The following is a 25,706-nucleotide window of genomic DNA, read 5'->3' on the forward strand; positions in this document are numbered from 1 at the left end:
CTTGTATCAAAGATTTTGAGAAATATGTTCTAAAAAATGTTTTCGACGGAAGACATTTCAAATAATAATTCATGTTGTGTCTCTATTATGTATAGTGGATCCACATGCTTTTAGAAAATTTGATTTCATGTCTTTATGAATGGTATTACTCCTCTCAGCTGTCAGCTGGAGAGGTGCCAGTTCACCTGCAGGGCCCTTGAGCAAGGCACCAGACCACTGCTCGAGGTTCATTGGCAGACCCCTCGCTCTGCCATCTCTCCATTAATGCATGTATAGGTCCTGTTTGTGCGTTTGTGCGTGTGTGTGTGTGTGTGTGTGTGTGTGTGTGTGTGTGTGTGTGTATTATGGGCCTGTCTGTAATATGTAATACCAACAGAGGGAAAAAATGTATGTCTTCTACTTCTGATTGTAACCGTAATACTGTATGCTTGATCCTACTTATTTGTGACTTACTTTGTCTTATTCTTTACCCTATGGGAGGGACTTGTGGGTTTAAAAGGCCGCCTCAAATGAAGAAATCTGTTCTGTCTCGAGTTACACTTCAGCTGTTATCTATTTTCCACACCTTCAAGATCCCCTCCAGACAAACATAAAAGAATCTGAAAAATAATTTGTTTCCGATATGTTTTTCCACAATAAAAACTTAACTTTTTTGAGTGAAGGGGAATATTTTAGAAGAACTGTTTGTTTTTTTTGTTATTGGGGTTTTCTTTGGTCACACAGTATATGATATTAGTGTTCATGATATCATTATTTTGATTTCTTTGACTAGGGGCCCATTATTTAAGACGCTGCAGCAATTATGTTATGTGATATTACTGTAAAATTTGGATATTATGAATATCTGTCTCCCAGAGCTGGGAAACAGAAAAATGAGACTGAAGTTGTAGTGTTTACTCCAGTGATGATGAATGGGAGGCTGACTTTGTGTGTGTGGACTTATTAACTGTTCATATACACAAGGGAGCTTTGGATGAATGGCCCTTCAATACCCTGAGGGGAAATATCTTCTGCATGAAGTACATACAGAATATAAAGCAAATATTAGGACAGCATAAGGATACAAAAACAACACACACACACACTGACAGAAACCAGACAGTTTTTTTGCAAAAAAAAAAAAAGGGTAGTACTTTTTATGGTAACAAAGACAGTTCTCGAACAGAAAATACTTCTTAAGGACATGCTTTTTGATAATTAAATAGCATTTACCATGTTTTTTTAGTTCACATACTAAATGCCTAAATCAATTCCTAGTCAAAAACAGGTTTAGCTATCCATTAAGGAACATCTGGATGTTTTGAATTGCAGTAAACTGATGTTCTTTCTCTTTTTAACTTTTGTTAAGTTTTATAAATTGTAACAATGATAATAAGTCGTATATGTACACCTGAATGTTTACCAGATATGGGACGTAGTGAAACTGGACATTTCATTACAAAAAAGGCTGGGTTTACTATTGGTATATACCAATGGTGTGCATGTATATTAATGTTTATCCGTTTCTTAGCGTCTAAAACAATATAGGTTGGCAGCATGAGAAAACATTTTCCTTTCATTCCAGTTCATTTAAAAAGGAGACTTCAGACTGGCTTTAGTCTGAATTTTCACATTTAAACCACACGGTGGCAGCCTAGACCCCAAATGATTGCTTAAGGCTGATGTCATAAGTTCTCAAATTACAAAAATGTCCATTTACTAGGAAAGATAATATAAACGTAAATGTCTGGTTGCAGTTGCAGTCTACAAGGTTGCACTTTTATCACCTGCTTCAAAGTTGACTGATAACTCCAACATCCAGATCTTCAGACAGGACCAGACATTCTCCAAATGTTTCTGAAGACAAAAATCAAATGGAATAAGCCATCTATTGTAAAATGTTAAACTGTGTAGGACACAAAATCTGTTGTTTTTAGGGCAACTACCAACTGATGGAGAGACTTCAGAGTGAGGGGGCCTTGCTCAAGAGCACCTTGGCAGTGCCCAGGAAGTGAACTGGCATCTCTACAGCTACCAGTCCACACTCCGGACTTCGGTCTGCACGGGGACTTAAACAGGTTCCCAACGCAGCTCCCTATGGACTGAGCTTCTGCCACAGTTTAATGCCTAATCAACAATGTTGTGGTAACAGTGTGTAAACAATAAGCTATGTCATGTTCAAATCGCTAATGTACAGGTATATCATTATCAAATAACTTTCATGAGTCAAACGCTACTATGGGCTACTTATAATGGTTTTATTTTATTTTTTTAAAAGCCTAATAAAAAGTACTGGTGCCCCTGAAATCAGCAGTTTAATGATTTTTTTTTTTTTAAAGGAGTTACTGTATTATTGTTATACTGCTGTCCTTTGGTCAAACTCTTTACTTCAAACATGTAGGATGTAGGGAACACCAGCTGAGGGCGCTACACGACTACAGTTTCAAACTAAGATGTGTTGATTTACTTCACAAAGGCAATAAGAGATTACACACAGCTGCTATGGATTACCTGAGAGGCTCTCACAGATATGGTTGTAAAAAGTTAACAAGATTAACTAGAAAATCCCTTTAATCTTTTTTGTTGACGAATTGACGAAGACAAGTCTTAGGTTTTTTTTCTAGTTTATTCAATGAAATGATCATTCAATCTATACTATTTTATTAGCAAAAATGTTAAAATGACCAACTCCAAGTGGCAAGCAATGTGTGCCTTTGGTATTTTTTGAGATACGCTACCTATAGTTACCTCATTTATAATCTAACACACTGAGTGGCGAGTTTACAGTGACCACCCCACCGTATTTTTATTTCCTATGAAATAAATATATAAAATAGGCTATATATTATCTCAATAGGATCGTATCTTATATGTAGGCTATTATAAGGATAGGAATTTATAGGATATGTCAAAGAAAAAAGGTGACATGGCCGGATTTGAAATCAAGGATCCGTAGAAGAGAAGGGGGGGGGTCATCTATCAAGGGCCCCTATGGCTTGCAGCCATCGTGGGCCCTCCACCAAAATGTAGATCGACGTCACCGCTTCCGCCCTGAATCCCCCCTCCCCTCCCTCCCTCCCCCGGCGTCGTTGGAGCTGCTCGGCTGCCTGCAATCCAACATGGAGTAGAGAGAGATGGGGCTCTAGCGGGGCCACCCCTCGGTAACAACAGCGACGACGCGCTTTTTACGCACAACTGGAAGAGAAGTCGTCGGTGAAAACATGCGCCTTATTTAAAACGGAGAGTGTGCCTTGTGTGTTCGTTCGTGCGTGCGTGCGTGTGTGTGTGTGTTTGAGGAGGGGGGGAGCGAAGAGAAGAGCTGGATTCGGGTACTAAATTGTCTGTATAGGCTACGTTACCTACTGAAGGCGATGGGGTATTAAAAGGTATAAGAAAGGTGCATTTGCGATCCAGAAGAAACTGGGTGTCTTCGGGGGGAAATAGGGGAAAAGTGAGGAAAAAGAAGACGGGAGGCTCAGCCAGTCGAAGGCAAGCCAAAGAGCCGACACTCGCACAAAGGCGCAGGGGGATTTATGCGGAATTGGAGACAGAATCGGAGGAGCAGCGGTGAAAGAATGACGAGCGAAAAGTATGCAACCGCCGTGGTACATTACCTGAGGTGAAACGAGAAAATGATAGAAGAAACACACCCAAACGAGTAAGTACTATGGCTCAAATATTTCTCTATCAGTCTCTATTTTGTCGCTTCTCCCAGTGCCTACAAGTTGGAGATGACTGGGGCAAGTTGGTGGAATGTGCAGCCTAACACTCCAGCTACAAAGCTGGTTTTCATGTATGATTTGCATTTACTTTATTCTCTCGATGGGATTTGGTAGCATAATGCATTGACAGTGCTATAGAAAATGGTTTTTCAGGGCCCCCACCTTGGTGTAGACTAGTCTCGAGAAGGCAAGAGAGAAAGAGGAGGAGGAGGAGGAGGAGGGGAATAAGCGTGGGTGGATCGGAAACATTTTCTGAAAGGATCTGAAGCGAGAGAGCAGGCCCTGTTGCAGCGTAACTTAGAAACTCAAACACGCCCCGAAGTTACCTTTCACAAATACACAAACAGCAGCGAGCTCACGCACCTCTTGTTTGTGCAGTAAAAAAAAGAACAACCCGACGGCGTTTACAGAGGAAATTTCGAATCGTTATTTGGCCACATCTGTGTGTTTGCTTCCAACCGAAGGGGGAAGTCTCACAGGATATGAGATATCCGATATGCCTCATCCGCCATCTCTTTCTCAATCGCCCTCATTTGCATAGCCTACCGCGCTCCATTCATAAAAAAAATACCGATTGTAAATGACTTTTCCTGAAAAAAATACGCGTCCGTTTTTCTTTGATTCGAACAACATAAGCTCGTTTCTGTATGACAGACAGACCCATGGGTAGGCTACGAACTGCAGCTAATATAGAGCCGTAGGCTACAATGTGTAGGCCCACCGACCTGTTTAAACGACACCCGGCCTATTTGGAAGCGCTTGAAGCTTAAAATTAGCTTCGCCGAGAAGGAACTGTTGCCTATCTTAATATGAATTAGGCTACTAAATTTAATAATGGCAGGTGGCAGAACGCTTTTAGCCTTTTATGTGAATATTATCAAAACAAACACGAATAGACCACCAGGTTTAAACACAGGCAGACAATAGTGTTTTTCAATGTAGGTATGCAGACGGATTGCCAAAATCAATCTCTTGAGGCTCGAATGAAAATGTGCAGACATTTGAGCAGGCGTGCCAGAGCCATTTAAATTATGGGCTCCCAGTTTGCCTTTTTTTTTTTTTTTTTCAACTGCATTGGCCATATCGACAACTCCTGTCTCTGCCAGAGTGAGACTAACGTTACACGGGGCTGTGCTCGGTAGGAATGTCTGCCTTGCAGATCTCTGTCGGCGGGGGTGGAAGGGCGAAGGGCACTGTAGGGGATGTTTGCGCTGCTGTGGCGTGACGCAGTCTCATTCATAAAAGCCCTCTAACCTTCAGCGCGTTCCCATTCATGCCTGATGGCCGTACTCTGCTCTATGAAGCCAGCGAACAGCGACTCTGTCTGTCTCTCCTCGGTTACACCATGGATGTATTAAGAGAACGGGTTACACGGACAGACAGGAGAAAGAGGCTGAAACCGAGCCCCAGTTTGTACCTCTCCTGTATTAGCTAACACTGCAGACTGTAATGAGAGGCACAAACTAGGGCTAGCTGCAACCACGTTAGCTACGTTAAGAGATTGTTAGAACCAACCTGAATTCACTCGTACAGTCTGAAACTGTTTAAATGTCCCCCGGGTTCCTCCCTGACAGTAGCTACACATTTATTGCCTTTTCTGAGTCCTATATTTCTAAACAAACAGTTGCATTAACCCTGAATTTAAAACTGCCCCTCACTTCCGGGCGAAGAAGCGTTTCTATGGTGATGACGTGGGGTTCTTTTCTCATGGCGGCGTGTGCAAATTGGACCACGCCCACGATCGTTGATTGACTCGTTAGCAAAACAAAAGCTTTTTGTCCTCCTGAGAATGTTTTTCTTTTCTTTCTTTTTTTAAAGAATCTGGTTAAAAAAAAAAAACGTTCCATAGATCTGTCAAACATGTTCAAAAACATTTCATTTAAACATGTACTCAGTTTAATTTCCTTACTGTTAAATTTAATTTAAACTGATATCTTAAGTCTTCTGCAAATTGAAGTTTAATAAATGCTAGTATCTACAGTAGAAATTCATTTTAATTAGTGCTGATGCTAACTCTTGACTGACCAATGTCAATTTATCTTTGGATTCTCATTGGCTAATGTTTATCCAGACTGGGTTGACCTAAAACATCCAACAGCTGCATATCTGTATTCATATCTAAATGAATGCATTTTACAGAATCACCTATCATTTGCCTGCTACCTGCTGTGTCATGTCACTTAGCTACACCAGCTAACCTAAGATTGCTAAGCAGAAGAGTATTGAACTGTTTTGTTTCAAAACTGTAATGTGCAACTGTAAATTATAATGGGAAAAGAACACTTGGCATACTGTTTTTAATGACCAGAACACACGGAGCCGATAATCGGCCGTTGGACAGTCTGGCGAGGTCAGTGACTCGAGTCTGTTCAGTGTGTTCCGTGTTCGTTTAATACATCCATGGTTCCGTGCCGTAGTCCTTCATTTTGGCCGATTTGACATGTATAATCGGCAGGGCGGGCACTGCCGGCAGTCAGACTCAAATGACCCAGCTGATTGGTAGAGTGCTAATCTTGGAAACGGGGAGCGGAATAAGCGTGACTAAAGTCTCTCAAAATCTGATGAAAATCTTTTAAACTGACCTTTGTCGATCTGAAATGAAGACAGATTCAGCAACTGCACGGCCTATTTCTCTCTTAAAATGTTTTCAGAAACACGTTTCGATGAACTATTTTAGTACAATACGAGATCGTATTCTGAACAAGCCATCATGACGGGCTGTCTTTGAATTTCCGGAGAAACCAGACCCACATGACGCGTTCATCCAATCAGCCGCCAGTTTTCATTTTTGGGCAACAACACAGATTAGCGCCACCTGCTAGTTATGGAGACGTATTACGTCTCTCCGCTTTGGTGTGTTCGAGGCACTTTTTTGACCAATTTGGGGAGACTGATCAGTCCAACAGTCTTTTCTGCTAACGTTTGGCCGTCGGCTCTGTGTGTCTGGGCCTTTAAATATAGGCTATTTCAGTTGCAGTGGTACACAATGTTCAATTTAGGTTTATCTATTGTTATTCATTTGGCATTGTAGGAGTAGATTTCAACAATATTTCTCTACAAATATATGCTGTTCTTTGTAAAATGTAATAGTAACCTTTTGGTGCTACTAAATGCTGTGTCATACAAAAGCGTTTATTGTCTTATTACCGGAAGAAATTGAATCATTGTGCCGTTATCTGCTAGTTTGTGTGTTGTGGGTTTCTTATCAGAAGTAAAGCCATTTTATGAGATTAAGGCAGGGTCAGGAAATAAAAGTCACACCTTTATACATTTTGTGTCATGTTAAAAGGTGCAGCAGTGTACCTTGCCTCTGATTATTATACCGATATTTCACAACCTCTCTTACTTCTTAAGGGGTTAATTGTGTCTGTATAGTGGACTTTTTTTCTGATGATGCCTGCTATGGAGATTGGTCAGTTGAGCAGGTGAGGCCTTCAGATGTGCATTCAATCAGATTTGGTGTGTCAGTTTTGCTATCAGCATGCAATGTGATTACAGGCACGTACACCCATACATATTGTTTGTGAGGGCCTTTTGTTGAGCTGAACTAAATTATAACCTCAGTCATCATGTCCTCAATTTGGAGCATGGGCCTTGCTCTTTGCCCTGTCCTTCTGAGGGCATTATTTACCTTTTTTATAGAAGAACAAGATCTCTCTTGCGCGCACACACACACACACACACACACACACACACACACACACACACACACACTGTAGAGTCACAACACAAGCAGAGGATATATTGATCTGGTGTGTACTGCTGCAGGGTCAGCATGTGCACTGTCAGGAGATGCCCGGTGACATTCAGCTAAGGTCAACGTAGCAAACGAAATATAATCCATCCCTGAACTAAAAGCACTCATCAACTGGCAAACACAGCAGTGAGGAGTTAGCAGGTCTGCATGTTTCCTCAGCAGGACTGTACTGTTCCTGCCATATATTTTTCTACGTTGGCGTCATTCGACATTGAGACTATAATAAACTTGACAGGTGTGGAATTTGGGACAACAAAACAATGCATAATTAGCAGAAAAAAAAACTTGCTATCATAAAGCTGCATCTACATTGATGCATCATTCAACTATGTAACAATTGCACATTTTGTTAAAGGAATAATCCATCCATAGATACATGTGACACTGTTATAAAAGTCACTGTGTGTTGAAAGTTTACTTTTCCTGTTGTACCCATTTGCCCTCAATTGGCCCTGTCTCTTATTTTGCTAAAGTGATTTCCTACATTTCCACAATACAACAAGCCGGAGGACATGAATGTGTTGCATTTATCTGTAAGTTGTACATATATGTGGGGAAAAAAGGATCGCAATATGGGCTAAAGAGGGTGTTTTTTGTACTCAAAAAGCGAGGCCCCTTTACCTAAAATGCAACATGTGTTGGAGCTGCGTTGCATTCTGGTCTTTTGAGGCTGCAAGAAGTGTAGAAATTTTTTTTTCTGTCTCTTCTGAAATTATCCTGAGAGACTCAGGTTGATGTTTTAGATGTAAATAAAATATAAATATTTCCTCCGTCTCCTTACTCCGTTTGTGGCTAGCTAACACATGTTTTATGAATACAGTATTTGTTTTATTAATAGTTACATTTATGTACTATTTTTACGGTATATGCAGTGTGGAAAGAAAAACCAAAAGAAACATTACAATCTGCAGAAAAAAAGAAATATATGACAAGCAAGCTACAAAATAAGCCAGTATTATCTTAATAACAGATACAATCTATGAGAGAGGACGTATCTGGATGAATATATATATATATATATATATATTAAAGTCCTGTCCATATGATGATATATATGGATCCCAATATAATTAGCGTAACTAATGATGTAAGTGTAACATAAAACACACACACAAAGCAAATATGGATAAAATTCCATGTCCACAAATGAACTTCCTTTGCATTTTTTCCTCTCTCTTTCTCTGTACTCCCCCCACACACACACACACACACACACACACACACGCATCATGTGGAAGAGATCCTTGTTCACAGAGTTTCCTGTGTTTTACAGAGAAGCTCATCACTGGTTGCTATCCGGAGCCTTTATATAATGGCCAGCGCTGTTTATATCTTGAGACCAAACAATGGACCCAGATTGTTTGCCTGTTTTTTTTTGTTTTTTTTTGTTTTTTTTTTACTAATCTCTGCTCATCAGCTGACTGGATGACCAATATTATAATAGCTTGAGTTTTCATTCATTTCACTCACAATGTGTTTTCCCGCTGTCACACCAAGTATACAACAATCCACTGTGCTGGTTATTAAAGACTCAAATTCTTTTCAGCTCATCGGTGAATAAACTCTGTGAACTTTCACTTATTCAGTAGACAGTGCAGGTTACCTTTGACATCATAGTACCCAGATGATTTGGCATAAATCAACACACACAGTTCAGTTTGCGTGCATGTAATGTGTGTGCTTATGTAGACAAATACTGTTGTTCCGGCCGATTTCTAAAAAGAGAGATGAGACAGTAACATAGCTCGTATAATGTAGCTTATTATTTCTCCACATATGACATTTAAAAGGAAAGTAGATCATTTTGTAGGACACATTTTAAAGTTAATCTTGTTCGGTTTTGTGTCTGATGACTTGGCTGACCATATCTAAAACTATTTTGCTGTGCAGGCTAAAGAGTTTGTTCCTGTTACATACAAGCTCTCAGTCCTTCCCTGTCTTGGTTTATGTTTAGTCACTCTTCCACAGTTTCAGATCTTTGGTGATCTCACCTACACTAAAAGGTTTGTGCCCCCCTTTAAACACTACTCTCATTTTTAGTTGTAATGCAGAGATTAACAGTCATTTGAAGTTATGTCAGACGGATGCTTCTTGGAAACTGGATGTTTTCGCGTTAACAAAACTATTCATACAACACATAATAGAGAAAGGCTACAGGTTATTCAAAACTAGCCACAAATAGCGATATCAGGAAACGTTGCAGCCCATCATGTGTAGTGGTAAATATACCAGCATATTTAGACAAGGGAAGCCCTAAGAGAACTGTGTTCCTAGTGTTCATTATGCAAATAATTTCAGTTGGTTTGGTGCCCTGGAGCTGGACCACAGGCCATCCAATTACAAGATAAACCATTGACATCTGATAGTTTATGTAAACGAAGACTACCTGATTAAACACACCAAGGTTGACATTTTGATGGTTGTCGATCACGGATGCAGAGCGCATTATAGAAAGCCCCTCATCACTTGATCTAAAGTGGTAAGCCTACAGTATAAGAGGATATGAAGCATTATAGAGGGTTTTGTTTGGCTTTTCAGTCACTTGTAAGAGGTTTAGAACCAATTGGCTTATTTTCAGTACGGTTTCCTCCTCGATGGAGAGGGTGCAGAGGCACCTCAAGGATGACGGCAAGCATCTTGGAACATGCAACACAATTGGGCCCTGAACAGTTCTTTTTCACACCAAACAACAATATCCCAATTCCTTTGTCCATATAGGCCAATGAGGCTTCAGAAATAATGCTTTGGAGTTCCAATTTTAGAAGCATCTAGCAATTTCTTTCTATACTGTAGATCTGAGGACAATCATTTTTTTCATCCATTTTAAAGAGATGAATAACCATGATCAGGTCTGAACTCACGTTTGTGATTTGGGTATGGGAAGTTATCCGCACACCAGCAGCCTGAGTCCCGTGCTGCCCAGACTGACATGGGAGCGTTCCATATAACTGTGGCTGATTGACAGGAAGCCGCTCAAACTTCCCCTCAGGAGCCTACAGGGTCACTAGTTGTGAATGAACTCTCTTCCCCCCCACCACTCTCTATATTCCTCTCTTTTACATCCCCACAAATGAAACTAAATGAAATTGTCTTTGCAAAGTTTTTCAAATTCCTCATATAACTAAAATGTCAAATGTGTGTTATTTGTATTTAATTGGCTTAACTTTGTCAAAATCTGCTGGTTTGTTTAGCATACTATTATATAATATAACACATTTTGCCCACATTTTTGATCAGTTCCCCATCTTTGTCCCTTCAAAAAATACCGATACTGATACAAACCTCGAATACATAGAATTGGAGTTTGTATTTGAAATATTCAATAAGTTGTAAGTAATAAGTAATTGTGTATTCTCACCTTCAAATACATAGGCATTTATTTTACTTTATTTATTTTACATTTATTTTATCTAAACTGTTTGTAACAAGCGCTGGAACTTTTTTAGCAGGTGGTAGAAATAAAAGGAGGAGAGGGGAAACAATCCAAACTATTTTTTCAATGATTTAATGAATCACGGTGAAATAGATCAAGTAAGTCCTTACACATGCTAATAGAATCTAAACAATAGTCTTACTAATCCAGATATTAAACTGTGATGTGAAACAGAGAAAATCAGCAAAATCTTTTTTCCCTTTTTTTTTTTTACTTGATGAACAACATTTAATCAATTCTGTATTTCTGTGTCATTGCTGTTGTCTGTTCAAAAAAGGCGATGTTGTGCACATCCATGTAGTTGCTGGTGCAGGACAAAAATGTGAATGTTCAAAGAAGGTGAAGTCCGCACAACTGCTTGATTCTCCGGAAAAATTTAATACATTTAAATTTAATAGTGCAAATAAGGCACACCGTGTGCCTTATTTGCACTAATGGTGGTATTGGTGGTTATGGTTATGCAGTATTGGGTGGTTCTGTTGATCAGGCAAAGGTGCGGCCAGTCATTCCTTATCAGAGGAAGTATAACTGCCCTTATCACACATGGCTGGGCTGCCCTCACTGGCCCTTTTATCTGTCACACATGAGCTGAATTCCAGACCTGATAACCAGACTGCTCCCCAGCCCACTTTTACATTTTTATTGCAAAATTGTTAGACACAGACCATGTCAGGTATTTACAGGGTCCATCTCACTAAGTAGCACCCCTAATAGGATATGTTCTAAAAGAATGTCTTCAAAAAGTTATGTGTTCCAGCTCTAATTTAGTGGTGTTTTGATTGTAAATATGGACAGAATGTGGTTGCTGACGTGGCTTACAGGCAAATAAATGTAACAAATGGAAGAGTTTATTGATGGCGCGCCTATGTGGCTTGGCAGGGAATCAACAGGTGTGTACTCCACCCACAGCTCATTTCCTCCATTATGAAATGGACTTGTTTGCAAGGTGTGGACCAGCCATAGAAAGAGAACGTGTAGAATCAATGCTTCAAATACAGCAGCGCTACAATAACCATGTGAAATGCAGAAACTAAGACCTCTAGTACAAGTTTGTGTGATTATAGACGTGTTTGCACCCTATTTACAGAGCATAGGGGGACAATCAATTTGCTAAGTTAAGCTAATGCAGCATATGCAGGTTTAATTCAACTGCACAGTTTGCTTATTGTTTTCACATTACAGCCAAGATTAAGAAATGCCACTGAATATCCTAATTCTTAAATTCTGCTTTTGTTGAAGCGGCTATAGTCAAAATTTTAGATTAACAATGGATGACATGACTTTGTGAAAGGGGTTGTAGAGGACAGCTGTTTTTTGGTGAAAACGCTCTAAAAAGCCCGCTGTACGCCACCTGCAGAGCACCAAAGTACAGATTGACAAAGTTACTGTCTAGCTGGTGAACATAGTAGCGAGATATTTCCCTCAGGAATTGGTGGAGACCAAAGCAGAGCTGAAAGCAGAGTGAATATTGGATTTTAATTAACCAAGTGCCCTTAGACTCCAAATGAATGCTAATGTTGCTCTGTGTCTGGTGGGTGTGTAAGTAGGCAACACTTAAGACATAACGACTTTACGAGGTGGTAATATATCAGTGTTGTGTTTACACCTTGTTTCCGCTACCCGCAAGTGGCCAAAAACATCTGTTAATGCAGATTTACCTCACGATGCATAAGTAATAGTGCTGAAATGTATTCATAGTAACGAGCATCATTCTCTCAGCACTCTCTTCAGAAAAAGTATAAAAATTAATTATGGCTGTGAACATGGAAGTAGAGCACCTACAACCTATCTATGCTATTTTACATCTGTGGCTGCAGTATACTCATTGAGACTGTTGGTATGTTTGCACACCAGGTTGTTGAATTTGGTGCTGTGAGTGATTGCCACGATGCTCACCGTACTGTAACTCTGTATTATTATATTGAATGGCACCTCCACTAGCTGGGGGAGCTTGTGAGTCTGGTTGGGAGGAAGTCAGCAGACAGTAAATCAGAAATGTGGCCTTTAAGACACACAAAAACATTCAGAACACATTGACCACCGACAGGCAACAGTATATTGTGGTATAGTGAAAGAGGTTGTGCAGCTACAGTGTAGTGCCTGTCTTTAAGAAGTGTGAGCTAGACACACCCTGCACCTTCGACCTGATGGCAACCACTCACATTAAATTAGAAGAGGATGTGATACATGAATTGCCGGCTCTTTCCTTATCAGTGAGGTGTTGAGTTCCCCCTCTATCTTCCTTCTAAACTGAATCATCACTCAGCATCTGACGCAACACTTTACATTCTCATCCCACCGTAAAGTTTGGTGTAGTATGTAAATTCCGCACAAATAGGTGATAATAAATAGTCTTATCAACCACCTTTTCTTTAGGTGGACGTCACACTCCTTTTTTCAGCATCTGTACCTCGTGCTGCATTTGTGTGGACCGAATTAGATTCACAGTTCCCAAATGTATGTGCGTGTATTAGTGACAGATTGTGTGGTCACTCTCAAGTGTATTAAAGTAGCGCGTTGCTGCTGGTTGTGGCTGTCTGTGTGTTCCGACCACAGATTAAAGGGCCTGTGGGCAGACAGGGCTCTAAACATGGGTCACAAGACAGCCCAAAATGTGACAAGTTCGTCTCAGAGAGCTGATAGCCGGTATCGTGTATCTTAAAGCACGTGTGCTTATATAGCACAGAATTTTGTGTTATTTCTGTATGTGGGTGGACTGGACGTGTGGTTCTGTATGTGAATGGTGTCGTACATGAGTCATGTTTAACCACTGTGGTGCTTTGATATAAAAGCAGCAGAGTGGATTTTCACACTGTGTCGGAGGCAGAAAACCTACAAGCTATGACTTCCTACAGGAATCCAACAATATATCTCAATAACTATCCTATATAACATAAATCCCTTTCTATTTCTGTAGTTGTTGCGTGGAAAGCTTTTCAACCAATATGAAAACTACAAACATGGCGCAAATACATTGTTATTCACAAAACTAACCCGCTGCTACTCAAAGCAATCCTGCATAGCTGTATATAACCAGCCATTTCAACAACAGTAACAGTAGTCGACCATGAAGACATAAAATAACATTAATTAGTAATTGTAAAAAGCCAGTTACCAGGAGCCTAGCTGACCTTTCATATTCAATATAGCCACTGTAGCCTCTGGCTAGCAACTTTAAGGTAAGCTATATTGCTTCCTTTCAAGATAATGAAATAATGGAATTATAAATAGATCAGTGACATTGCTGTGTTGAATTTCCATTATTTCCTTTGTTGCCATTCAAGTTTCCCACGTGGCTAAATAGAACTTGAATGACTGTTTGCCTCCACCCATTGTGGTTTGACATGACAAATGAAATGACGCCTGCCAGCAAACTCAACTCCTAAAGCTCCAGTCTGCCAATAACAATTTTACAGTTTACAACTTCCAGTTATTGTCTTTAATATTTAATCTATATGTATATCATTTCTTTAAAAGATACTTAAAAAGGTTGGTTTTGGCTAGTGTGTGTTCAAACACAACAAACCTTATATCTGAATGGAAAAGTCTAATTTAATGAAGTGGATTTAGAAGGGGTGTGTGTGTGTGTGTGTGTGTGTGTGTGTTCTTGTTTAACTATCTTATGGGGTCCAGACAGCTTTGTGGGGCCAAAATGCTGGACCCCACAACTTCAAAGGGCTGTTTGAGGGTTAAGACTAGGTTTTAGGGTTAGAATTAGGTTAGGGTGAGGGTAAGGGTTAAGTTTAGGCATTTAGTTGTGATGGTTAAGGTTGCATAAGGTTGTATAATGCATTATGTCAATGATGGGTCCCCACAAAGATAGTGAAACACACTATGTGTGTGTGTGTTTACACAAACGCACAACCCTTGTTGGTGAATCTGTAGTCTGCTTTTCTGTACGAGCCGTTTGTCTGCTGTCACCCAGTCAGTCGGTCATTCAGTCAGTTTTATGAATGTGTGTGGGCGGGAGCTGGTGAACCAGTTCTTGTGTGTGTGTGTGTGTGTGTGTGTGTGTGTGTGTGTGTGTGTGTGTAACATCCCTGGGACTGTCTGTAAGCTAATTATATAACACCTCTCTCATTCACTCCCACTCTGCCTCTCAATTCTCCGTCCCTCCCTTGCACACACACACACACACACACGGTGCAGCATCAATGGAATACACAGAGGTACATCCTGTTATTGTCAGATCATTCATGTGGATTGTGACTGTCTTCATTGTGTCCCTGTGAGGGTGGTGGCTGTCTTGCTAATGCTTGAGAATGTCTTGTATTTTTACCATTCAGCCTCGATTATATTGTCCCATGTTATAGTCAATAACGACTATGTGAACTGCAGAGGGAGTTTTTGTCATGTATTGTTTTGTGTTACTGCTGTATAGACAAAACTGTAGCTGTATTATGTGTCTGATCAGTCTACTGGTTTCTCATCTCTTACAAGTATACTAATTAACAGTTGGAAGAAGACTGGTTTAAGCTAACAGGGCTGTAACTAATTCTAATTTTCATTATCAATTCATTATCCTTTTTATTTTTTTGATGAAGTGATTAATAATTAGTCTATAAAAGAAAAACATAGTGAAAATGTAGGAAAGGTAAGAAAATGCAGAATGTGGATGATGATTATATATAACCACTAGGCCACTGGACGCTCCAATAAGGGGCTTTTTCTTTTTATAAATAATCACAGGAAAATGTTTTGCCGAGGTGGTAAGCCATGCAAATTGTGACTCCTCTTGTCTCATTATCAATGTAGTTAGTAAATGACGGCGTAAACAAAAACCACATATATTAAATATATGGCATTTGCATTGTGAAATATAAATTCAACTCTGCTGTTTGTTAATGTTTTATTTTTACAAAAATTGTTGGCAAGGTGGTGTGTGTGTGTGTGTGTGTGTGTGTGTGTGTGTGTGTGTATGTACTTGTCCTGATGCGACACCTCCCACCTTAGCACAGCGGGTAGCAGGCAAAGTCGTGACTTGAGAAACGCCTTCAAACATTCTGCCACTGTGTGAATCCAGCTCTGAAATAAACTGCTGTGGCCTGATTAAGAGATGTTTGAGAATACAGGATAGTCTTTTCACAAGTGGAGGCCACGATATAATGTTCGTTGCTACCTGCAAAAGAATCTTTGTTTTTGCATTACGTGAAAAATTTTTTTTTCCAAGTACAACATTTTCACCTTCCTACCTGCCAGCTTCTCTGAGTGTTGTTTTTGAAGTAAAACAGTTTCCGTTTTTTGCATCATTTAATCTGTGGATTTTATACTGCTATAGATGTAGTTGCAAATTCTTTATATTAATACCAAACACTTGCACACCACATCTTGATATTATCTATTGGATATAAACGTATGTTTTCTGTGGTTTTGCTGCGGAAGGAAATGGTTGTTTCTCTGCATTGTACCTGATAGAACTCAAACTGGACCATACTGTAACAAAATAAGAATCTGATAATAACTTTGGACTCTGTTTTTAATATCAATTTAGCTGTTTATTTAACTAGAAAATGAGGAACTGTGAGATTTACGTGCCTACCCACTTTAACATGCAGTCAGCAGGTGGATTTTCCACAGCCAAACACATTTGCTGAGCTACTTATGCGCGGAAATATTGATTGGAACCTCCTTAGTTTCTTTATTAGCTGACATGTTTACTGGCATCACTCACAATCCTCTTGAAGTGTCATTGCATGTAGATAATACAAAGTAGATGCAAAGTATTTTGAAGTTGAGTTGCATGCAAATGAGATACAGCATCTAGCTTGGTAAAAAGAAATGTACAGGAAATTCTGTGGGTGGCATTTTATGGCAACATCCTCCAAGATTTTATCGTGCATTCTAATTAACATGAACTAGTGATATCAGGACATTTGACTAGAGGCAAAGTAATGTACAAGCTTTCATTTAAAATTGGAAGTCAGTTAGCTGGTTTCACCTGTAATGTGACTGAGGTTCCCTACTGTATACTACTACTACTACTACTAATAATAATAATAATATAAAAACATACACATTTTAGTTATCATGCTAATAGTCTCGCTTTGCCAGACCTTCCTCCACAGCACTGTGGAGGAGGGTCTGGCTAGTCCACACTGCATTCTGGTATGGGAGAAAAACGTGGTCTGGTTTATTGGCATTTCTTTAAACCAATCACCATTGTCTTGGGCGGCACTAATGGCGCTTAACCACTGTTTGTATCAGCTCTACTCGACTCGGCCGCGGTTCCCCGCCCTCCTTTTTTTTATTGCAGATTTAGTACCGCCTCATGCGTGAGGTGAGCGTGGCTGGTCGTCATAGCGACACACACACACAGGGCGTTGAAGGTGTGTTGTTTTTTTTGACAGAAGACAAATTTTGTTTCAAAATAAGCTGGAGGCAGCAAAAAAAACGCCACTGGCTAAACTATTTAAAAATGGCGGGTTTGTTCAGGACACCCCTCGTCTGTCGCTACCAATGATGACGCAGTGTTTAGTGACGATTCTCTCCGACCAACCAGTAGTCTGCAGGTTTTCACGTCACCTTTTGGTATCGCCTCAGCTCGCTTGGAACCTCGACGGAGGTGATACTAAGAAAAGTACCCGTTGGCTGGTACCAGGGACCTTTTTTCATAATGGAAAACCAAAAAAAGCGAATTGAGTTGAGGCAAGTTGAGCAGGGACCACGTAATGGAAAAACGCCATAAGCGCCTGACCGAGCCGCAGTGCCTCTGCAAATTAATCTTGGGAAGGATCTTGTTTTGGTGGAACATGTGTACATTCAGAAGTTGTTTTCGTCTCAGATTGGACAGATAGTCTAGCTAGCTGTCTAGATTTACCCTGCAGAGATCTGCAGTTAACCATAGTCTTCAGGCAACAGATATCCAGGCGAAAAGAGCATGATCCGGCGGAATTTCCGGCAGCACCGGAGCAATCCCGGAAGTGGAACGTCATGGATATAGACTATCATGCTAATAATTCTTTCTCTGTCTCCCTCTCTCTTTCTCTATGCAGTGACAGCTACATCGTGCGTGTGAAAGCGGTGGTGATGACGCGGGACGACTCGAGCGGGGGTTGGCTGGCCCAGGACGGGGGAGCTCTGAGCAGGGTCGGGGTCTGCCGCCTCCTTCCGCCAGAGCTGGCGCCCGTGCCGACCTCCTGTAGCTCCCAGTTCCTCATCCGTGGTGAGCGGCTACGGGACAAACGGGTAAAACACACACAAAGACATCAACAACAGCACATGAAAGTTCATTTAAGGATAAGATGTGGAAAATGTATTTTGGAAATTTTTCTTCAAACAGGTGATCATGGACTGTCCGTTAAAGAAGGACCTTGTGTACACCATAGCAACGCCCACATTTCACCATTGGAAGGTGGAGGACAGGAAGTGTGGCCTGTCCTTCCAGAGTCCAGCTGACGCCAGAGCGTTCGACAGAGGGGTACGGAAAGCCATCGAGGACCTGGCTGAAGGTACGGACACCGACTTGTATCTGTACCTGTATCACCGTGATTCTTCTCCTTGGCTTCTGTTAATTTTTTCCACATAGTCCATCTCCTGTTCACTGTCAGTGGATCCAGATTCACAAATGCATCATCCAGTAAGGTGTTGGACCCTTGAATTAAAGGAGGTTTTTCTTCTCTGTAGGCTCCACAACCTCCTCTACAGCACTCCAGAATGAGGGCGAGCTGGGTGACGACGACGTCTTCACTGTAAGCATGTTTCCTACGTTCATGTGCTATCCAAGTTTGAATTATGGATTAAAAGAGAATCCATCTATTTCATACTACAACAACAACTTGCCCATTGTAACGGCTGCAAATCTATGTGCTATCACGTGACTAAATAAGGCGTCAAGGTACAATAACTAGGATGTTTGCTAGAAAAAAGGACATTGACATAAACTGTCAAAATCAAACTGACAAATAAGTTCATTTTCCAAGCGATGTGTTTCCACTCAAGTCTGGGTAGATCATTAAAGTCATATAGAGAATTGGGAAGCCGTTGATGGCAACAAACACTCTTAGGATTCATCATTAAAATGTAAGTACTACTACTCACTGATCACACACACTGATTCAGCTTCTGCATCCTGCAAATCTTAAGACTGTGTTGCAGGAAGTATTTAAATCGGCACTTCACACAGGATCGCCTCCCTGTCACATATACCTACCAGAGCACATTGTGTGTGTGTGTGTGTGTGTGTGTGTGTGTGTGTGTGTGTGTGTGTGTGTGTGTGTGTGTGTTTGTCTGTCAGGGTCTCTCTACCTTAAGTTAGCATGAAGGAGCCCTCCCCCCACTCTGTAACCTGACACCAGGAGCAGCAGGCAGGGTCACAAGGTCATTTCCTGTATCCCACCACCTCGCTCTCTCCTGGCGGGCCCCCTCCCCCCTCACCAACCCTCCCACTTGAAAAAGAGAGCTGCCACCAAACTAGCAGCTAGCAGCTGTTTCCCAGCTTAGTGCAGTGCCGGTGATTTACGAGAGGAAGTGCCTCGTGGTTCATCTTTGACTCGAGCTGTCTGTAAGGGCCAAGACTAATAGGTGCTCTGCTGGGAGTGTGCAGCCACCACAGAGACGCATACAAACACATAATGAGGGATGGAGGGGAGGCTACAGCGCTGTCAGAGGGTGGAACAATCCCTGATATGGAGCATTGGGTTTTTCATGAAAGTAGAAGCTTTCAGTGCAACAAGAAAGCCAATTCCTTTGGTGTTGTTGCTTTAAAATTCACCCAAAATTAGATTCAGCTGCTCACTTCTATTTCAGCTGAAGCTCTGTAAAAGCTCATTATAAAATAAATAGTGAGATAGCCTCCATATTTCTATTTTACACTCCTTTTTAAACTACTGAATTCAGTGCAAAGTATTTCTTTTTCTAATGTTTTAAGCACACAAATGGCTCACCCTGTCAGGTGTTTTGAGCTCTAATGGCTCAGACACACCAATAACTAACAAAGGCTGAGACATATTTTCTCATCGTGTCTGCTTTTAAAATATGTACTTGAACACACCACAAAGATTGCAGCTAACAGCCAGCAGAACGCCTTCACCTGCAGTGTGGGAATTACCAGCCTGTAGTCTGTATTTGTAAACTATAAAAAACACAGTGGCCTCAACCATTTTTCCTGATGTTTAAACTGCTTTGTCATATGTGTCCGATAAAGCTAAAGCTAGCACTGTTGAGTTTAGCTTTGCACTGGTGTAGTCAGTGTAAGGTGTTCTGCTTGTGGAAGAAGGTGGATAACGTGGTGGAAAGCACAGAGCATTGAGTTCCATTTTGAAAAACAAAGTTTCACCTAAAAAGTATGTAGAGCATATGTGGTTTTACAAAGTCAATCCAAGGCTAATTTATTTCACTCCTTCTCCTAATAGGACTGCAACAAGCCTCATCTTGTCTTGTGAATAAGCATCAGACTGTCAAGTTAATGTTTACAGTGACACTAAAATCACAAGTTAACAACTATGGGATACACTGTTGGGTTCAGTACTGCTTGTGTTCCTCTCAGCCTGTGCTAATGACCTTTCCTAAAGTTAGCGGTGGCGGCAGAGTTTGCGAGGTGGGCAGTCGTGGACAGGGGGAAATGCAGCAGATTTACAGCCTTTGAGGGGGACGGGAAAGGATGGTGCGGGGGGGAGAGAGAGGATGGACATACTTCCCTAAATTATTCCTTGTTTGTCAAACCTAAACTTAACCCAACCCTTCCTCTGTCCCTCCCTTCAGCACTCTTTCAGTCTCCTCTCTCTGTCTCAATGTTCGGTCATTCACAACAGGGGGAGTGAGAGCTATTGAAGCAATTCTGGGCTCATCCCAGGAGTGCGAGACAGGGCTGTTGAAGGATGAATCCTCCCGAGCTTTGAGTCGGGCCATGTTTTGTGTCAGAAAATAACTTGAAATGCCCTCTGTCCAGCCTTGGGCCAGAATATATAGAGAGAGGATGTCCAAAAATATAAACTCTCCCCCTCAACTCCTTTCTGTCTCTGCCGCTTGTGCAGTTTGAGCTTGCAGCAGAAAGTCTGGTCTGTGTTTTGAATTAGTTGCAGCCGTGGAGGCCAGAGTGGGACTGGTTTTAAACCGTATGCCCCCCTCCCTCCCTTTAATGTCTTCTCCAGGGGGGCGGGGCCCGGAGCGGAGGCAGCATGTTATGTTATTTTTGGCCGGCTGCTCTGAGGGCTTTGTAAGAAAGCTAGGGGAAATTCTCAGCATGGCGGTATCCATGTGGGGAGCAGGATATAATAGGGGATAGCTTCAGCAGACAGACAGACAGACAGACGCACACACACCAGATCTGGGTCATAAAACTCTGGCAAATAATTCATAGCGTTGGTTTTAGGTTTGTTGGAGTGCCAGATTTTGACACATGGGGTGAAGATTTTTGTCAGTTTCGTTAAGTTTAAGAAAATGTTGTTAGGATTTCCGGAGATGACAACGAACAATGTAACACTGCAAGAAATACACTTCTGTTCGGATTGATTGTGGGTTGGAGCAGTTTAGTGAGGGGAAGAAATGCTGGTTTTCAAATATACTATAGCACTGATTAGATGACTGGCAAGTGATAAAGATGTTTGTAAGTAATTTGGAAATACAACATTCAGAGCTTCCCGCTGATCCCAATAATGGATGCAACTATTTGTTTTGTGAAAGTGACGTAGCATATTTAGGGATGGCAATGTCAGTCGCAAAATGTTCACTTATGCAGTAAAATATCTCAACATCTCCCAGATGGATTGACGGATGGATTCTTTGGTGGACAAGTCATCATAAAGATAAGACCAGCATATATTCTAAAAGATAAAGTCAGTTATTCTCACAAAAAAAGCTCATGCACCCTTTTCATTGGGTCAAGCACATCTTGAATATCTCACCCATAGGCCCACACGTAACCAAGATGACATGATGGGACAGGAGTCGTATCAACTGGTAACCCTGCGACGCCCCACAGAGGCTGACCCCCAGTGTGCCTGTCTGAAATCTGTCTCTCTGAGCACAACGCGGCAGAGGTCCGACTGTCTAGTGTCTGGCCAAGGTTTGAGTTGGAGCCCTGACAGCCTTTAGCGGAAAAGGGACAGGATGCTGTTCACACACACACACAATTGTGGAAAAGAGAGAAGAGAAGGTGGAATGTGTAGAAAGTGAGATTGAGGGAAGGAGGACAGGTTGTTGGGGTGAAGAAGAGGGGGAAAAGACTCAGGGGAGAGAGGCCAAAAAAGGCGATGCTGCAAAAACTGTGTGCAAAATGCTGGCTTCCTAATATCAAGTCGCAACACCACCTTCCTCTCAAGCGTGAAAAAAACCCTTTCTCTAACCTGTCAAACAACATTGTCTCTGCTAGAGTGGATTTAACAGGTGTAGGTACCATTTACTTTATGGTTGTTTGTTTTAGTGCTGAAGCGATTAGTCGAATTAGCAATTAGCCAAAGTTGTATGTCATTGTAAATTCAATCTTTTTGGGTTTCATACAGTTGGTTTTGGTTTGAGCTGTCACTTGGCTAAAACGAATGCAGTCTAATACACCAGTTTTGCAATGAATCGTACCTTGATGATGGTTATGCTGTTCAGTTTTTGTTGAAACTGCTTTAGAGGTATTAATTGGACTGTGGGATTTTGGAGGCTGCAGTTCGAGCTGCTGTTGACTTCTATTAAGATATACAGAGTTGTTTCTAATATTTTGTCCACCTCATTTATATTAACGAGGGTAGACCCATGCCTAATTTTTACATTTTACTTTGATTACTACGTTTTCTTAGCTACTGTTTCAGATGTTTTATGGCAGATGTTGTTTTTAAAACGTTTAACTCGCACATGGTGATCCAAATGTGGATCAAGTGGTTCGAAAAACAGAGCTCACGCTTCCTGTTTTCCCAATCAGAGCTGTGCCGAGGCTTCCTGTTTTTGTTTGTTTGTCCAATCATGGCGCCCTCTCGCACTAACTATTTGTTTGGCGTATCCAACCAGACTGCAGCTTTAAGCCGGCATCCTGTGTTTGTTTGTCCCCTCAGAACACCACAGACAGCTCATCCAACTCCTCCCAGAAATTGGAGAGCTCTCTGCAGCCACTCGAGTCCTCGCCCCTTCCGCAGAGACACAAGTGCATGCTGGGACATCGCCACGACCTCCACGACTCCTACCGGCTCTCAGACCACTACTTCATGGACCAGGTGAGACAAAAAACATCTGGTTATATCACACAGGGATGCTAAGAGAATGAAAAAAAGATAGTTGTTCAGCTATTTATTTACCCTGAACATTTCTTTCTGAAATAGTGATGATTAATGATTCCTTTTCATCATTTACTGCTCACCTGAACAAACAGTATGGTGATTACTGGCAGCCAAGTTTAAGTTTTTATTCTGTTTTTCTCTTTAGCCGTTGTCTCGGCTTCCCCGTCATGTCACCTTCCAGGAGGATGAGGAAATCGTCCGCATCAACCCTCGGGAGCGCAGCTGGGAGCGAACCACCGAGCGTCACTATGGACGTCAGTCAGATCGCTCCTGGCTCACGGGCTACGAGGACTACCGCCACGCCACCGTGCGTGACAAGTTCATCCAAATGGACGACTCCGAGTCCTACGTCCACTTTGCCAAGACGGAGGCGCAGAAGCACGACTACACCTATCCTCTGGCACCGTCCCTGTCGCCCTCAGACTCTGACCCCGCCCTCGGACCCTTGGTCAATAAGGGCCCCGGCGGCTCGTATCGCCAGGGCTTCTCCCCTGTGGTCTCCGCTCAGCCCCGCTCCTTCCTCCCGAGCTCCTCATCGTCCACCAATGGCGGAAAGGGGCAGAAGGAGGACGGGTTGGAGCGAGCTCAGTGTGAGCACTGCGGTGAGGCCTTTTACATCTCCGACAACCGGAGAGGCCGATGCCACGATGCGCCGGACCCTGTGCGGGCGTGCATCCAGCGGGTCAGCTGCATGTGGCTGGCAGACACCATGCTATACCACTGCATGTCCGACCCAGAGGGGGACTACTCGGACCCCTGCTCCTGTGACGGGGGCGAGGGCAGCCGATTCGGCTCACGGTGGTTAGCTCTGTTTGGCTTGTCTCTGGTGGCACCCTGCCTGTGCCTCTACCCTCCTCTCCACGCTTGCCACCGGGCGGGGCTCAGGTGCGGCTGCTGCGGAGGCCGACACAAGGCCCTGAGCTGAGCAGCCGCGCTTGGAAACCTCTCAGAGGTTAACAACAAAGACCTAAACCCAACGCAAGCACAGGGAAAGGGAAGGATGGGGTAATACACAGAGGGGACAAGTGGTAGTGGCTGCTCACTCTTTTGCCTTGGTTTCTCTGGGATTCTCTACAAATTCCAGACACTGAAATAAGCCAAAAAAACAACAACTGTTGGTGCATTTTCTGAACGGCCTGGGAAGATAAGCTCCCCCTTACGGCAGACAGTTCTCTCAGCTCTCCACGTGGCCATTTCATGCTCTGTTTCTAGTGAGAGAGCACTCTTTTTCAGGGGGCCTTTTTATAGCTGACCTATATGTCATGTATCACATATGCAGGTACTTTATACTTTGTACACTGACTCGGCGTCAAAGAACTTGAATTGTTTCTTTGTTCTATTTTGTTCTCTCCTTTGATGTACGCGTGGCCATTTTGTTTATATTCTATTCCAAAATCAGGCCCGCTCAGCTCAATTCTGGCTACAAAGAGAAATCAGACACTACACCTCTTTGCGTGTGTGTGAGTGTGTGTATGTGTGTGGATGGTATATGTGCATGCTTACAATGTGCGCTGAGGCCTTTTGTTGTCTGTACTGCAGCTTATAGTAAAGCTCATGTATATAGTCTCCATAGCTCTCCACCATCGACATCTTCTTTAACTGAAACAAACGTGGTACTTATCTTAATTTTCTAATATCCCAAAGATTCATGTTTTTATCCTATTTATTTTCTCCCACAATTGATCTACCAGCAAATAGGTGCTGGGTCGTGATTCACTCACTGAATGAGACGGTAGTCCAAGTCATGCTACAATAGTCCAGCATCCGTCTCCCCCTGCTCCTTTCACGTTATTTCAAACAGTGCCTAAACTATCACCTAAACCAGGACCCCATCCAGTCTTAACATACACTCAAAGTGGTGTGAGACTATAAGGCTCTGATTTCCTCATTCTTCGCAGAACCTCAGACAGCAGTCCGTGTCACGTCAAGGACTGAAAAATCAACCAGAGATACCATTAAACTTGGTGCCCATTATGCCTTAAAATGTGGACTTTTGCTCCAAACTTTATCCCCGTCACTCTGAAGATGTCTGCTATAATGGAAAAAGCGTGAGCATAGTTATGGCTCCAAGCAATCAGCCTCACCACGTACTTCTTTACTACTTTGTTTTTGTTAAGAAAAGGAACTCTTAAAAAGCTTCTCATCAAGTGTGTGAACTAAGGACTCCAGTTTTTGCGATGTACAATCAGCCCCATCCACCTATGGAGCCCACCAGTCACAGATGTGAAACAGCAACGTCCTAACTGATGGTCATCTGAATGGTTCAATGAATAAAATGTGTTCAAAATAGCTTGAAACATAATATCCCACCACAAAATGTATGTTTAAAAAAAAAAAAACTATTGAACTAGCTATTCAAATCTGTTTACTAGTGAAAATTAGTATAAAACCGTCTTAGTTGTTGCCAAAAATATATAATTATGAATGACCTTTGACATGTACAATGCCGCTACAGCAATGTAGTGAGTCTTATTTCAAACCTATTTATAAAAGGTGAACCTACATGTCATTCTTTAGTTCTAAAAGGAATAATCTGCCACTTAAGGAAGTATGTGTCTTTGCTTTCTTGCCAAGAGTTAGAAGAGAAGATAAATAACACTGTCATGTCTGTGAGCCTG

At 41.9% G+C, this 25,706-nt stretch overlaps 1 protein-coding gene across 1 annotated transcript; it reads left to right on the forward strand.

Annotated features, from left to right (window-relative positions):
- Positions 1-3,059: 3,059 nt before the first annotated feature.
- Positions 3,060-24,328, forward strand: LOC144532252 (sprouty-related, EVH1 domain-containing protein 2-like). The gene is made up of 6 exons (XM_078272914.1): positions 3,060-3,637; positions 17,884-18,076; positions 18,171-18,339; positions 18,515-18,579; positions 22,867-23,025; positions 23,234-24,328. The coding sequence occupies exons 1-6, from the start codon at positions 3,612-3,614 to the stop codon at positions 24,011-24,013; spliced, it is 1,392 nt and encodes a 463-aa protein (XP_078129040.1). The 5' UTR covers positions 3,060-3,611; the 3' UTR covers positions 24,014-24,328.
- Positions 24,329-25,706: the final 1,378 nt, after the last annotated feature.

Source organism: Sander vitreus, chromosome 17, assembly GCF_031162955.1.
Source record: "Sander vitreus isolate 19-12246 chromosome 17, sanVit1, whole genome shotgun sequence".
Taxonomy (NCBI): domain Eukaryota; kingdom Metazoa; phylum Chordata; class Actinopteri; order Perciformes; family Percidae; genus Sander; species Sander vitreus.